Source organism: Psittacula echo (assembly GCF_963264785.1).
Source record: "Psittacula echo genome assembly, chromosome: 2".
NCBI lineage: Eukaryota > Metazoa > Chordata > Aves > Psittaciformes > Psittacidae > Psittacula > Psittacula echo.
In genome coordinates this window covers 43,693,712-43,708,696 of record NC_137737.1, presented here as the reverse complement: position 1 = coordinate 43,708,696, position 14,985 = coordinate 43,693,712, and the positions used below count along the sequence as shown (strand labels likewise).

General features: G+C 39.8%; 1 protein-coding gene across 3 annotated transcripts in view; it reads right to left on the bottom strand.

The window, feature by feature from the left end:
• Positions 1-1,063: 1,063 nt before the first annotated feature.
• Positions 1,064-14,985, bottom strand: part of WAC (WW domain containing adaptor with coiled-coil) — a 67,025-nt gene continuing 53,103 nt past the window's right edge. For all 3 annotated transcript variants that reach the window (XM_080611951.1, XM_080611952.1, XM_080611953.1), the window contains 2 exons: positions 12,047-12,174; positions 1,064-9,941 (listed from right to left, as the gene is read on the bottom strand). In XM_080611951.1, coding sequence (XP_080468077.1) covers positions 9,872-9,941; positions 12,047-12,174 — 198 coding nt within the window. In that variant the 3' untranslated portion in view covers positions 1,064-9,871. The remainder of the gene's footprint in view (positions 9,942-12,046; positions 12,175-14,985) is intronic.

Sequence of the window (14,985 nt, the reverse complement as noted above, 5' to 3'; positions counted from 1 at the left end):
CTCTCAAGACCATGCAGTGAAAACAGAAGCAAGTTCAAATCCTGACCCTCCAAGTAGAGTCAAGTCTTAAAATGACACGGTGACCTCCAGGCTTGCCAGGGTTTAGAGCTGGGTACACAGACCCAGGCACTGTGCTCCTGCAGTCTTGTACATTGAAATGTAAGGCTCCCCATTAAAAGGCAAAAGCAGTTCTGTCACATATAGAACTGGGAGATCAGGATGGATACAGAGAGGGAGAACAAGGGTAGGGAAGGCTGAAAAAATCCATCAGTATTCTTCTCATCACAAGACACTCCATTGCTAGTTTGGCAAACCAAGTGAATTTATTTGTCATCTCCAGGGTCAAGACCCCCCTCATTTAATCACCCAGATTTGGAGGGACAGAATGTGTCAACACTTAGAGTAAAAAATAACCAACATGAAAACAATGTTTTCCCCAGTAATTTCCCAATTGCATATCAAATTGTTGAAAGAAAAAGCATCCAGAAAGACCGAACAGAGGGCTGAGCAACACCGCAGGAGCAGCCCTGCTGAAATCAGCAGTTCATGCAAAATGGTGCAATTCACTCCAGTCAATAGTAGCAAGAATGAAGACCATGTGGCTGGATCCTTTTATTGTTTTAGCAAATGCTATGATATTTCTATTCTATTTTACATAAACCCTCTGTGTATCTCGGCTAAGAAAGGAGGGAGTCAAACAGGGGAAAAAGAGAAGTGCACAAGCCTGCATGATATAGGATGGTTCAGGAGTACCCAAAACCCTGCTCCTTCCTAACAGGCTTTTGCTTGTCATTATTTCACAGTATAGCTGGGGCCAGGGTCTCCAGGGACAGGTTTGGATGAGCACTGTGAGGAGGAAAGGTGAGGCTGAACACCAACAGCTGCAGAGCATCACCCTTCCCTCCAGGTGCTGCAAGCCCTGTGCATAGAGGAAATCCTACAGAACAGACACACCTGAAACACACACACCAAATATTAACTTTTAAAAGTTTGTTTATTTTAATTCTTAAGAAATCCTATCTACCAAGACATCTTTGGCAGACAGGGTACAACAGAAGCTCAGGCAACAGTAAGAAGCACAAGTAGTACAAAACATACAAAAAACCACATTCAGTTTTCCACCCAGCCTTATGTCTTCAGTTCAGCTTTAATCAGGAAAAAGCTTAGGTTCCCTGGGGCTTTGGTTGCAAGAAACCAGCTGTAGCACTGGAAGAAGATGGAGCCTTTCCAGAGGGAGCTGGTCAGGCTTGTTCCTAGTGAAGAACTACAGAAGTTCAAGCGATTGACCTCAAAACGACCCTCTGTTGCTCTCTTCCAGGAAATGCTATGGAAATACAACTAAGGTGAGGGTGGTGACAAGAAGGGGAAGCTGCACATTAGCCCGCAGAACAACCCCCATGATGCCCCAGAAAAGTGCTGGTATCCTTTTGCCTTCATACGCTAGGTGTCCAGGAGATACCCACCACAGAGAGGATGATGTTCTCAGCTTTGAGACAGCATAACCCCTTCTGCTGCCTTGGAGAAGAATGCTAGAAGAGATGAAACTTATCCCTAGCTCACTCCATCTGGTGCAAGCCTGGAGGAACCCCAGTTCTGGTGCTGCCCAGGATGTTTCAAGGGCAGAGCACCAAGGGCAGGTTTGTGACTGCAAGCACTAGTGGTGCAAGGGCTGACAGTCACTGTAGGGTGAAGGAACATGCTGTCACTGGGCTCTCAGCTAGAGATTTAACAGGAGCAGGAAATAAGAGAATTGCCCTTCAACGACAGGAAGTTTCATGAAACACTGAGCAAAAGAGGCAAAGAGCAGCAGGGAAAACAAATTAAGCAGAGGAAGATGAGACCATCACAGTCAAAACTTCAGCAACAAGATCATAAGACTGAATGGATGATAAATTCTACCTGAAAGAAGAGAAATACACAACCGAAGCATCTCAGCAAGGCGCTTCTGGTGCAGGCTGTTGCATGGCACAATCTGTGACCAGAGATGAAGATTCGCTATGGCAAGACATAGTAAGAATCTTAAGAGATATAAAAGTGGGGGTGAGAAATAAAACAAGCCTCAAATATTGAAAAGGAAGAGTAATATTTCAAAATGGCCTGGATGGTTCAAAATGGACAAAATGAGCAGACTGGTCTCTTACAGCCACTGCAGCCTACTTCTACATCAGTTCAAATGCATTAATAATCTCTGAGCTTTACATCAATATTGAAAACCAGATTCAGTTAAAACTATATCCTGTAATTCACAAGTGCCCTGTCACTCATTCCAGAAAATTCCACAAAATGGAAAAGCACACAGAAAAATGGTGTTTAATGGCACTGAATTTAACTTCACTGAGGACTTCAAGCCTGTGCGGAATTCAGGCGTGTGACAAAATAAACAGGCAAATTTGATTTATTTTTTAAATTTTCTTCCCCTTAGGGAAGTTGTAGCATCTCACAGCTTTCTCTGAATTTAGCGGGTTTAGGATACACCTTTTATTAAGACATTTCTCATTTATGCATGCGTTGCTCGATGCATTAAAAAAAGAAAATCAAGTCATTGCAAAAGTACACCAGAACTATGCTAGATTCCCAGGTAGAAATACTCTCTTGAGTAACTCTGTATAAGTGAATTAATCCCTCCTGCTTTAAAGAGAAAGTCTCATAACCTCTGCTATGAAGAGGCATGAAATATGAAGTTATATTAATATTTCTACTTGTCAACCAGGGAAGCCATTGCTGTAAAAAATGTGTTTAACAGAATTTCCCTTGTGAAAACTCTTGTAATAATGCAAATCCCACCATAGCTGAACAAGGCAGTATGAAAGAATAGAACATCATAAAAAATGTATTTTTAAACAACTATTTAAGAAGTTAACAGCAGGTTTCCTTTAGGTGGCCCTCATTTAAACTATGTATAACTGCACAAGCCTGAAGCAGGTTTAAGCCTCTCTACATCTCAATGCTTTCATTTTAGGTTCTACAAAATCACAGAGACACTGGATGTCACCAGAACTTATTCTGGTGATATGAACAGCTTCACTAAAAGTAGTAGCAGCTATTTGTGTCAATGCATGACAACAGCAACTTGTTTTCAAAAATACAAAATGCTAAATAATCAATCCGTAGCATGCCAGAAGCAAAGTCTCTTACTAAGCACTAGTCAGGGATGGTGTTCATCGTCCCATTCTCCACTGCATGAGACAGGTTTTTGTGAAACTCAGGTCACTGTTCTGAGTTTCACAATGCCACGAAGATTTGTCATGTGAAATTGCAAAAGCATGTAGCGAACTCCCACAAACCAGCTACCAAAATGTTGCCTTTTGTTCAACAAACTATTCCAAATTACACCTCTAACCCCAGGTAGATTGGAACTGCTGCTGCCATTTCAGATACACACATATATAAAAAATCAGTCAGAAATCTACACCTAACACATAAACTCCACTTAATCTTACATTGGTCAAGGATTATCAGTACTGAAACTAGGCAATAGGGAGTGAAACAAGTTCAAACATGTTTATTAACAATTAAAACCCCAGAGGCTTGAAAAGTCTCCCTCAGAGAGATTCCTGCTCCTTGGACCTTCTTTAACTATTACAGCACTAAAAACTTAGTAAAGAAGCATCAGCTGAAGCAGAGGCTTTTTACCAGGCCATGCACTAGTCTGTCTCTGCTGAGCCAAAGGCAGCACTGCACCAGCTCAGATGCTGTGTTCTCCCCTGGGCAGGCACCAAACACAGCTTCAGCTGCCGCAGAAGCAAGGCAGGTTGTCCAGAGAGAGAGAAAGCACACACAAAGAGCCTGTGTCCCTCAGTGTAGCAGCACCAGGCAGAGGGCTGCCAAGCACCGGAGCTGTCCCCTCAACTGTGTGAGATCCCAGGCTGGCAGGCTGCTGGGGACCCGCAGAGAGGACACGTGCTTGTTTACATGGCTCCCACAGGGAAGCCTGCAAAATCCTCACGGAACAACTATGTAGTTCAGGAAATGCTCCAAACTCATCAGATGGCGGACGAGGACAGCTGAGCTGATCTTACTTCATTCTTGAGAGAGGTTTGGAATCTAAAGAAACCACCCAGGGCAACAACAGCAGCTCAGTGTTAGTTTAGCAGGGAGCAGTAGGTGAAGAGGAAAAGCATCTCCGTGGAGACAGTCTTCAATTTGTATTCGAAACATATTAAAGACAACTGTTTGCTTTGGGATGGGTGCTTTGTTTTAAATCTATTGTGGAGATTATGGTTGACAATTAGGTCTTTACTCATGCCTACTTTAAAATTCAGGTAGCAGTTAATAACAGCAGTTTGGTGGTTAGGATTTTGTTCAGCTGCACAGAAGGTAAACACTCATAGAGATTAAATTCAAGATGAAAGTATACACGCATTCAAACCTCAGAAAATACATGCCCACCTTGGAGTAGTCCCCATGTCCTGAGCCCTTCTTTCTGCACATGTACTTTGGAGTTTTAAAGGCAGGTAGTCTTTACCATTTGAGTTTACTGCTGCCCCAAGTTACTCTGACCTGCCCTTGCCTGGCCTCCCTTGGTATGAGTCTCTTCAGCCTGGCAAGTCAGCAGACACATTTACTGGGGGATGGTTCTGCTGGGCTTTGGTTCCTGAACTGCTACAAGGCTGGCAAGGACTTCACAGGAGCACATCAGCCAGAGCAGGAAAGCAGTAGGGGTTATTTCTTTTGCAGGGAGCCAAATGTCAGATAAGCTCTCCCACTGTGTGGAGCCTCACACTCACCAAGTAATTCTTTCAGTGAAACCACCTATGAAGCAAATAAGTCCTTAAGCATCTCGTCCTAGCACTACTGTGTTACACGGATATGCACTCTGTACACATGCACACATCCCCACCCCCTGTCTCTAATTGGTCAGGTGAAGAGTTGCCAGGGGACTTACATTAAGCGAAATTCAGATACCATCCTAGGTCAACAGGAACTCTCAGAATTTTTATCCTAAAAAGAGAATGGTATCAAGAGGTTCAGTTGTTCATGCTTCTACTGGTATGTTAGTGCAAGCAGCAATGCAGTTTTATTTAGCAAAGCAAGACAGGGACATGCTGTCAGTGGTGTAATAGCTTTCCCATTTAAAAAAAAAAAGATGGAAGACTTACTGTGGAACTGAATCCCCAACAAGAAGATGAAGTTCAATTAAACCTTTCAAAATGTGGAAGAAATAGCCTTTACTCCGAGGATGCAGTGCAGCAGCTACAGGAACTGGGATGGAGCTCACAGACATCAGAGCTCCTTGGCACCATCAAGTGGTTCATCTCGATGACAACACATTCACCTTCTGTAGCACCATCTGTCACAGGCTTCGTTCACTTTGCCAAACAGCTCTTCCCAGCACACCAGTTTCTGCTGCTAATGAGGATGCCTCTAGCAAAAGAACCGGAATCCCAGTGGAACTCCAACAGCACCCCGATTACACTGAGAAAAGATCCAGTCACAGATTTGTCCCTGCCCAAGGCAGGGGGGTTGGAACTAGATGATCGTAAGGTCCTTTCCAATCCTAACTACTCTACGATTCTATGATTTTTTCTGGACAGAGAAGCATGCAAGATCTTGGCAGCAGATCTGCCTAGCCAGGCAGAAAGAAGCTGTTCAGGCTATTTAGAGCTCTGAAAGGCAACACTCTAACAGACATGCCAACTTCAGAAATATGGGAAGAGGGACAGAATGTAAGTAAGAATGTAAGACAGAATGTAAGTAAGTGACTTGCACTGCTCTAACTACTGATGCAGATGACTGTGAAAGTATTACCCATAACTGACTGAACTTCTTGTAACATCCAGTAAAATGGAAGATGAGCATCACCAACCATTCTGAGCTTCTCTACATTAACGCACATTTTCACTTAGCCCAAATTCTGAGGTTTAAAACCGGAGTAAAGGGATTCATCTTTGAGCATGGCACTGCACTCAGAAGTAGATGGCATCTCTTTGCAAATGCTCTCTGGCATGTGTGACTAACAGAAGGTGAAAAAATACTGTCACACATGTTGAGTAACTGCTGGGAAGATGAGGTTGTTCAAGCTGTGTTTGCAAATCTGGTGTGCAATCAGGTATACAGAGCCATGTAACACAGCTGCATACCACCCAGCAGCTCCAGGCAGAACCTGTCCGTGACGCAACAAGACTTGTCAGGTTGTTATTAGCTCCCACAGCAGATAAAACATGGCAGTTCATTCTCTACAAACTCCTAGATCAGATGGATTAGTGTCTTTATTGGGAAGGAAAAAGCTCTTCATGACTTCTAAACCCTTGGTTAGCTGCAGCCCTAATTGGTAGGAGGTTTCCATCACTCCTTTCCCTCAGATTAGGCCTCTAAACAAATAGCAGCACCTGGGAAATACAGACATCTGTAACAAAGAGCATCTTCTAAACAATTCCACCTGAATCAGTACAGCAGCAATGACACAGATATCTAGGAAGGTTAGAAGAATAGAGCGGGCACTTACAGCTATGAAAGACTGATCTGTCCAAAAGCCTCTTGTAGGAGACCAGAGAGAGAGAGAACACAGAGGAGCAGACATCTGAAAAGAGCAATGTGTAACTGGAATCCAGAACTGTATCACAACTGAAAACAATTTTCTTTGCAAAAGAAATCAACATATATATGGATTTCAGTTGCAAATACAAGCTTTTGGTTGACTAACTGCAGAAGAAAACAACTGCCAAAGAAGTCAGGCTAGGCAAAGAACCAAGACCACTTGTGTAAAGTAATTAATACAGAAAACATCCCACAACTACAATAAACAGTTTCTGAACCCCTGCCTAGGAAGAAAACAAGATTTGCCCCCAGGAAAATTCCCTTGATTTGACTTGCAGGCGTGGAATGGTCCAATGAAGCCCCTTTCATTAAACCATTGCAGCTCCATTTGAAAGGATAGCATCAGTTTCAGGATGGATAATAAGATGGTAATCTACGAACAGGTCTCAGTGTACTTGCCCATTTCTTTGTTGTCCATCTTCAGACAGATTTGATAGGAAGGAGAAAAATCTGGGTTCCCCCCCAAGCAATATCCAGAGTATCTTTTGTGTCATTGAAGGTTTCCAGGTCACACAATAAGGCCAAAATTGCATTTGTATGCTCGTGAAGCCATTTTGAAGGATGCTAACCCATACTCTCCCATTTGGTTAGGGTCTGCTTCAAAGCAGTGCCTGCAATCATGTTTCCCAATTTGTTTAATGCTAGTGAAAGTCTCACAAGCTGTTCCTTCTCAGCTAGCAGCAGCTCCAGTCTTTGGAAGGATGGAGGAGGAGCGAGCAGATACAGAAGCCAACAAGCCTTCAGCTGATGCTGACAAAGTAGGCACCTTTATTGCATTAGTTAGGGAAGAAGTCACCTGAAGAGAAATTGTGTTTCTGTATTAAGTATGTATATGTATGCATATATTTTTATGGGGTTAAAGCAGCATGTTAATCCTTATTACTCCCAAATTATCTATGACCATTCAGAGATTATGATACTTCTTATATGATAAAACAGATTAGTACTCTTTAGGCTGCAATAATGACTCTTCTGTGAAACAACGAGTAAGAAGGTAACAGGCAGCAGATAAGCACATAAGGAAATTAATTCAAATCAGAGGTTTAAAAAAATAACCCAAAGTAAGTTTTTACAGAACAAAATTAACTTGTGAAGCTCACTGATAACAGGATGTTACAGAGGACAATAGATCAATCAAAACGAAACACAATAAGCCTGTGGAAAATAGACCAATCCTATCTATTAAGACAGAAGAAGCAACCTTTGTCTCTGCAAGTACCTAAACATCAAAATACCAGAACTAAGGACAACCACTGGTGACAGATCAGCTGTCCATCCATCCATTTCACATACCATTTCCCTATGCTTGAGCAACCTCAAGACAATAAGCATTACAAGAAATAGGACATTAGGCAAATATGAGTCTCAGAAAGCCTTCTGTCAGTTGGCCTTGGGTCTAAAAATGCAGAAACAATGGCTGTTTAAATTAATTAATTCCAGATTATTCTATTCACATTTCCTGAACAAAACCAAACATTTGAATTATATGAATCACAACAGCCCATCCTGGGTTAAAAACTGAGGAACAATGACAAGTTAATCTATCCTGATTGTTCATTTGTTGTTTTTAGTTAAGGTATTTCAACTTGCTTCATTTGCAATGTCTGGTTAGGACAGAGCATTCAGCTTCTACTGATCAGTCTGAGCCCACTCAACATGAGACAAGGCAAAATAAAAAATAAAGTAACATTTCTGGTGCTGAAAGGCAGTATGGTGTAGTAAAATAACATGTAGCATCACATGTCAACACCTTTATCATTCTTTTTTTTTAAGCCATCACCTACAATCTTTCTTACTTAAGAGACTACTGTAACATATACACCTCTGCAAGTGTTGAACTAGTACTGTCATCGCTCTGTTATTTTTAAGCAAAGAAAAAAGTCACATTTACTTTGTAGTAGCAATAGTTTCTTTTTTATTTTTAATATACTTTAGGAAACAATATACAAAGCTGAGCTTTGCCACCATTTTCAAACGATGGGTTGCTCCAATTACACAAATTCAGCGTTTTGTGATGGTTAAGAACAGCAGTCAGCACCAGACTTAAACAGTTAGCTACAACACAAACATCCTTCGAAATGAAATGTCATAATATCAAGACAGGTAAACCAGGAGTCAACATATGACAACTGTTTGGGAGGTGTCTTAAATCATTCTTGTTGAATTTTATATTTCATTAAATATTTTATACACATTTTCCTGTTTACAAGTTTTAAACAAAACCTTCCTTGAGGAATTATTTAAGTACAAAAATGTTCAACAAGAACAGTTCTAATAAAGAATCCCCAAACAGACCAAATTTTAATGGGTGTTGACCAAAGGAAATGAAAACCAGTGTTTCTTTGTTTTAACATGTTTATTACAACAGATACAATTCACATCTGACTAGCTTTTTTTTTTTCCTCTTTCCCCTCCCACAACCATGTTAACATGTTCATTGGGCTATTTCCTTATATTTGAGCAAGTAATGTACTTTCAGCACACATGCCCAGCAGTACTATAAGTCCATTCTTACAGGGTGCAAATGGAAATATGTTTCAATAATTTATACAAACAAGTGGGTTATGCTCAATCACTGCAATTTTAAGCTACTGTACACAGGAATGAAAAGATTATAGAAAAAGTGCCATAGCAACAGTGCCTTAAGAAAAGAGAAAATCAGAAGCATTAAAAAACTGATAAAATCAGATTTAGGATTTCACGGGGAAATGGAACACAGAAAATGAAAAACATTTCTCTGTAAAACAGAAATGGAGAAGCACTGCTCTCAGTTCGGTGCAAGTGTGGAAACAGTTGTTTCATGATATTTTGTACATTACCCAAGTTGTTGCAGCCTTAGACACAGATCGCCTGGCGCTTGCATTGAATTTTAGGAAATGCAAAATTTCTGAATGATAAATTAACTAAAAAAACAAAACAAAACAACCCAAAAAAAAAAAAAAAAAAAAAAGAACCAGGGAAAAAAAAAAAAAAAAGGAAAGCTAATTTTGCAGACAGGTTTACATGTAAAAGGCTAGGTATTTAGCCACCTCAGCATTGATTAGTTTTGGATGTCTAAGCTCTGATACACATGGCTTCCCATGGCTTCACTCTACAAAACATATTTACAACGTGAAGAATACATCTACAAGAAATCTACATTTCAAGGGTTTTACAAATCATCCTTGTATCTTTCCCCTGAATTTGACCCCCTCCTGTCCCCTTCCCCATGTCAACTTTTTTCTGCCCAGCTCAACGGTCCAAAGTCTACACAAATGCAGCTCAAAAGTGTTAAGACTGGACAACAGTTTAATAGTTCCTGTACTCAAAACCATGTGCAATTGTTTACAACTTTTCACACCATGAAGGAATTCTGATTCTTTAGCTTTTCAAGTTCTTTAATTTGTTGCCTCAAAAATAGTATCCTGTAAGAAAACAGAAATAAATCAGTATAAACATTTGCATTTCATTATACAGAGATACTAAGTATCTACATACATAGTTCTATAATTTCAGGAACGATACCATGCTCCTTAGTTCTATTAATAAAATTCAGATATTTTTAAATTCCCACATCTGTTCAATCACCTACAAGCACTGTATGCAGATGCAGAGACCTGCTGTGTTTGGTATCTTAGTTCAGAAAATTAAGTTGCTATATTTCATCATGACTGATACGCAGTTATATTTAAGCCTGCTTTTCATTTGAATTTAACTCCCCAAAAAAGCAGGACACTGCAAGAATATACTGAGCAACTGAATATTCTAAACTATGGTATTGTGCCTGTGTCACGCAGTTTTCCAGACTGTACAAGAACCCAAGGCGCTCATAAATCTTTTCTAAAGAAGCAAGTTTTCTTTTAGGTCCAACACTTTATTTTTCCTAGTATTTGTCTCTGTGGGTAGTAGCAGTCTCTAGTTATGGTAAGCTCCAATCTCAAAATACCTGATCATTAAAAGGCATCTAAGAAAAGAAGCTGTAACTACACCTGGCTTAGAAATTCCCTTATGCATTTTTCCTCCTTCTACTGACATAAACAATTATTGTGATTAATGAATGTTTGGTTTACGTAACTGTTTCCCATAATTTTTAATGAGTATTTTCAAACACCTTTTCATGATGCTGAAGCGTAATGCAGGCATGTGGAATTAAGAAAATATTCAAGGAAAGTTGAAGTTTCATATAAATAATCTATGACATTTGAAGCAATTTCAACTGATGCAGAAAAAGCATCTACTATCAGCTTTGATAATCTCATCCTTTGCAAAAGCCTCCCCCCACCAACTTGTTACTTATGCCATGTATTCCACATATTTGGGATTGCAGTAAAAATAAAAGAAACATGTTATCATAGTCTCAAAGTCATAATATCCATTGATATCCATTATCCATTGACAGCTTAAGAATACGCAGCATAGAAGAAGCAAGGTGCTATTTAGTGACCTGAACAATGATATTTGACGAGTTATTTCAGCTCAAATGTGCACCCAGAGACAGAAATGAAACCTTAGGAAATAAAACCTGTAGGAAACCAAGCAGTTCATTAAATACACTACAGAAATTTTAATTTATATAATGAAGATATGAATAAGCTTTCAGAAATAATGGATCTTTTTTGTTATTAGAAAAGATTTACAAATGTATTGTAACTTGCTTCTGACTAAAGGACTGTTTTACTAACTGCCAAAAAGCAAGAACTTCTAGGATAAAGATAGCTATTTAAACAGCACTAAAGCAGCTTAAAACAGGAAATCAGATTCACTGTATTCAAACTGTAGTGTGACTTAATAGGTGGAATAATGGAATAACATCATTCAAAAGTGAAACTGAATATGAAAGTAGATTTAGGATCATGACTACTAGTGAAAAGTTTCAGCACATATTGTAAGTCTAAATGTTTCAACCTTGCACAACAGTCTTCAACAACATGTCTGTGTATTGCTTCACTGTTACAGAGAAGACCTGTTATTAATGACTTAAGAAGCAGAAGTCTACTTCGCTTAACTGTCTCACTAAAGAACCCCAAGATCTTCTCAGATGCCTCCTAAGTAAAAACATTAACTCTCCCTTAGTCTGTAATACCCACCACACCTGTTCATACTTGATTTGGCTTTAGGCCTACCAAATGCCTTGTACAAACTGTAGTCTTTAAGACCAGTATAAATCATGCAGGTGTGCACCCATGTGATCTCTGTATCATGCACAGATAGGTATTTTACAAGTAAGCTGAACTAGGAGGAGTTATTTAGTTTTTCATAATGCAGTAATGTAACTGGAAAGGTACTACTTTACTATGTGAAAATACATACAGAAGATGTGTATGTGGTTCTATTCACTGAAAACTAAGAGGTATCTGTGTCAGAAACAGGTAAAATGTACCAAGAGAAGACAGCTTGCAAACCTGGCAAGTATTAGCATACTTACAAAGTCATCAGCAAATACAGCTCATGCAAAACAATGCCAGAATGGGAACCTAATACCACCCTGAAAGTTACCATTTTTTAAAATAAACACAGAGCACACACTTACCTTTGCTCACGCAAAGTTGCTTGAATTTCACATACTCGAACTAAAGACCTTAAATTCTTTAATTCAGTACAAATTTCTGACATATGGACACTTCCCATGTTATGGGCTTCCTCACGTAATCTTGATGCCTGCAATGGTTACAAATAAACATTAGGATTTTGAATCATGCATTGGAAACAAGTGGCTGTAGCCAGAGAACTGCTGGATAAGTGTCTTGAAACAGCAAAGCACTCTAACTTCAAAAGAGAGTATTAAATCGGAAGTACATTAAATTCTCTACAAAAGCCCATTTAGAACCAGAAATGAACAAAACTGGCTGCCAAGAGAATGTCTAACCCAGGCCCATGCTACAGCAGGGATGGTTTAGATTTTCTTGATCCTAGCAAACATTTACCCAACCATCTTGAAAGATAGTACATGACAGGGCTCCAAGTTTCCAGAGTAACTTGTTCAAGTATTTAAGTCTCCATCCACTATTTCAATGGCAGACTTAAATTTCCCATCTAAATTAAGCCTTAGTGATAAAACCCCTAATTTAATGCCATCTTGTTTCCAGCTACCTTATACAGGAAAAAGCCCACAACTTTGCAACCCTCTTCAGGTGTTCTCTTCCATTATTTTAACATCCCCACTTAGTCAGGTGGAGACAAGCAGAAATATAAGTTTGGAAGGTATGACCTATCCAAAACTTGTGCAGTTCTTAAAAGTCTTGTCACTGAACTGAGTAAATGATTCCAGAGAGCTTCTCAACAGCACCAAGGAGACTAGTATAATTACTCTGAGGTCCTGTGTATCACACTGCAATAAGGAAAGTGTATTTCTTGCAAGCGGCACACCGAAAGAAAACAAAACAAAACAAAAACATACAATCATAGGATCAAATTGTTCCAAATAAAGCTTTCCCTGTAGTCTTACTGTTTAGCAATGTTATTCTCTGCTGTACTGGGTCTGGCTGGAATGGAGTTAATTTTCTCCATAGCAGTCCATATGGTGATATGTTTTGGATTTGTGACCAAAACAGCGTTGATAACACACCAATATTTTAGCTATTTCTGAGCAGTGCTTACACAACATCAGCGTTTCTCCCTTTCTCTCTGCCTCTCCCCCAGGAAACAGGTTGTGGTCGACAAAAGGCAGGGAAGGAACAAGGCTGGGACAGCTGACCTCAACTGACCAAAGCAATATTCCATGCCATAAAATGACATTCTCAGCAGTAAAACTGGAGGGCAGTTTTCCAGGGGTTGCCACTGTTCAGGGACTGGCTGGAGGTAAGCAGACTACTTTTGTACCACTCCCCATCTCGCCCTTTACTTATTAAGCTGCCTTTTACTCTACCCATGAGTTTTTTCACTTTTGCCTCTCCCCCATCCTACTAGGGGGACAGTGAGCAAACAGCTACTTAGCAGCCTGCTGGGGTTAATCCACAACATCTGCTGAAGTACATGTACATTTGATCTTTCCTCCCCCAAACTAACAGTATTTAGTCCAGGTTTTCATCAACTCTGGCATTCGTCCAGCTCAAAGAAGCATATTGTGTTCTAATTCCCTACATTAAAAGTTACCTTTCCTGGAGTGTGCTGACATCCAGGAATACCTTGGTCTCCAGTAGGCCATCATTCTGCGTTTCCTCCCTACACACCTCTACCTACAACTCTGTTTCTCACATTCCTTAAAGATAGTTGTTGATTATTTTTTAATTAACCACATTAGTGGATTATTTTCCAGTTTTCCATATTAAATGCTAAGATTGAGAGATAACTGCTATTGGCTCAAGAATTGTTTTAGCTACTGAGTACTGCACAGCACATTCCAAGTCTGACTGCTTTAACACATACCTGTCCCAAACCACCTTGCTTACTTATTTTTCAGTTTACTCTGGCATGTGCTTTTATGCTCTAATTCCAATTTAAGCTCTGCATCTGGTTAGAAATCTGGAGAAACCGCAGCACTGCACAGTTCAGTCTCTTTGCTTTCATCTAGCTTACCTTTTTCACTATGTATTGCTCTTACAGTTTCATTCACTTTTTCTTTTATAGCAAGTATCTGACTTAAGTCCCTCAACTGTTAGTATTCAAGACTATAAACAACACTGTCACGTGAAATCATGTGAAAGAGCAGATACGACAATACATGTAACACTTGGCACAAAGGTAAAAGTATCCAACTGAGTACACAACCACCCAGCGTTAGCTGGTTTTTAAAAAAAACTCTTCATTACTGATGGCAGGACAAAAATATAAGCTATCAACTGTAAAAATCTGTATTTTTTGCACTAAAATATATGCCAATTCAGTACACAGTGAAAATAACACTATCAAAACTATAGGTCAAAGCCATTGACAGAAGTGGCTGTGCTGCACCATTTCCTTAAATGCACATTCCACAGCAATAGCTCAGTCATGTCTCAGTACAGGTGGTAATGTCTTAAAATTAGATTTAAAAATCATTGAAAAGAAACAAAACAAGTACCCCAGAGTCCAAATAGGGTATCAGTCTAGACTACACTTCTAAGAGTCATCTTGCACTTACTACCCAAAAGCCTTCAGTGTAGGCTTGAGCCAGCATGCAACCACTCTTCAAAAGACCAAAGTAAACTGGGCTAGGTAAGATTAATATCCCACACTGACTGTGTCAGACAGGGCTGCCTCTGAAAGGACTTGAACTAGACTCAATAACCAATATGGTTCCTTTGAGTAGTACATTCCAAGCAGCTGACATGCATCCAGTTTCCCTGTATTACCACAACAGGTAAGTTTCATGCAGTGAAGTCATAAAATATGCATGGCACCTCTACTGGATTTCCCATTATGTAAAAATAGCCCAAATTCAGTCTGAGTCCTCTACATCATCTTAAAAATTTGGTACAACAAACAAGGCAGAGCTCCTTTTTCACTGTGTAGAACTAACAACTCGGTGACTCAAACTGTGGGGTAGTCTGA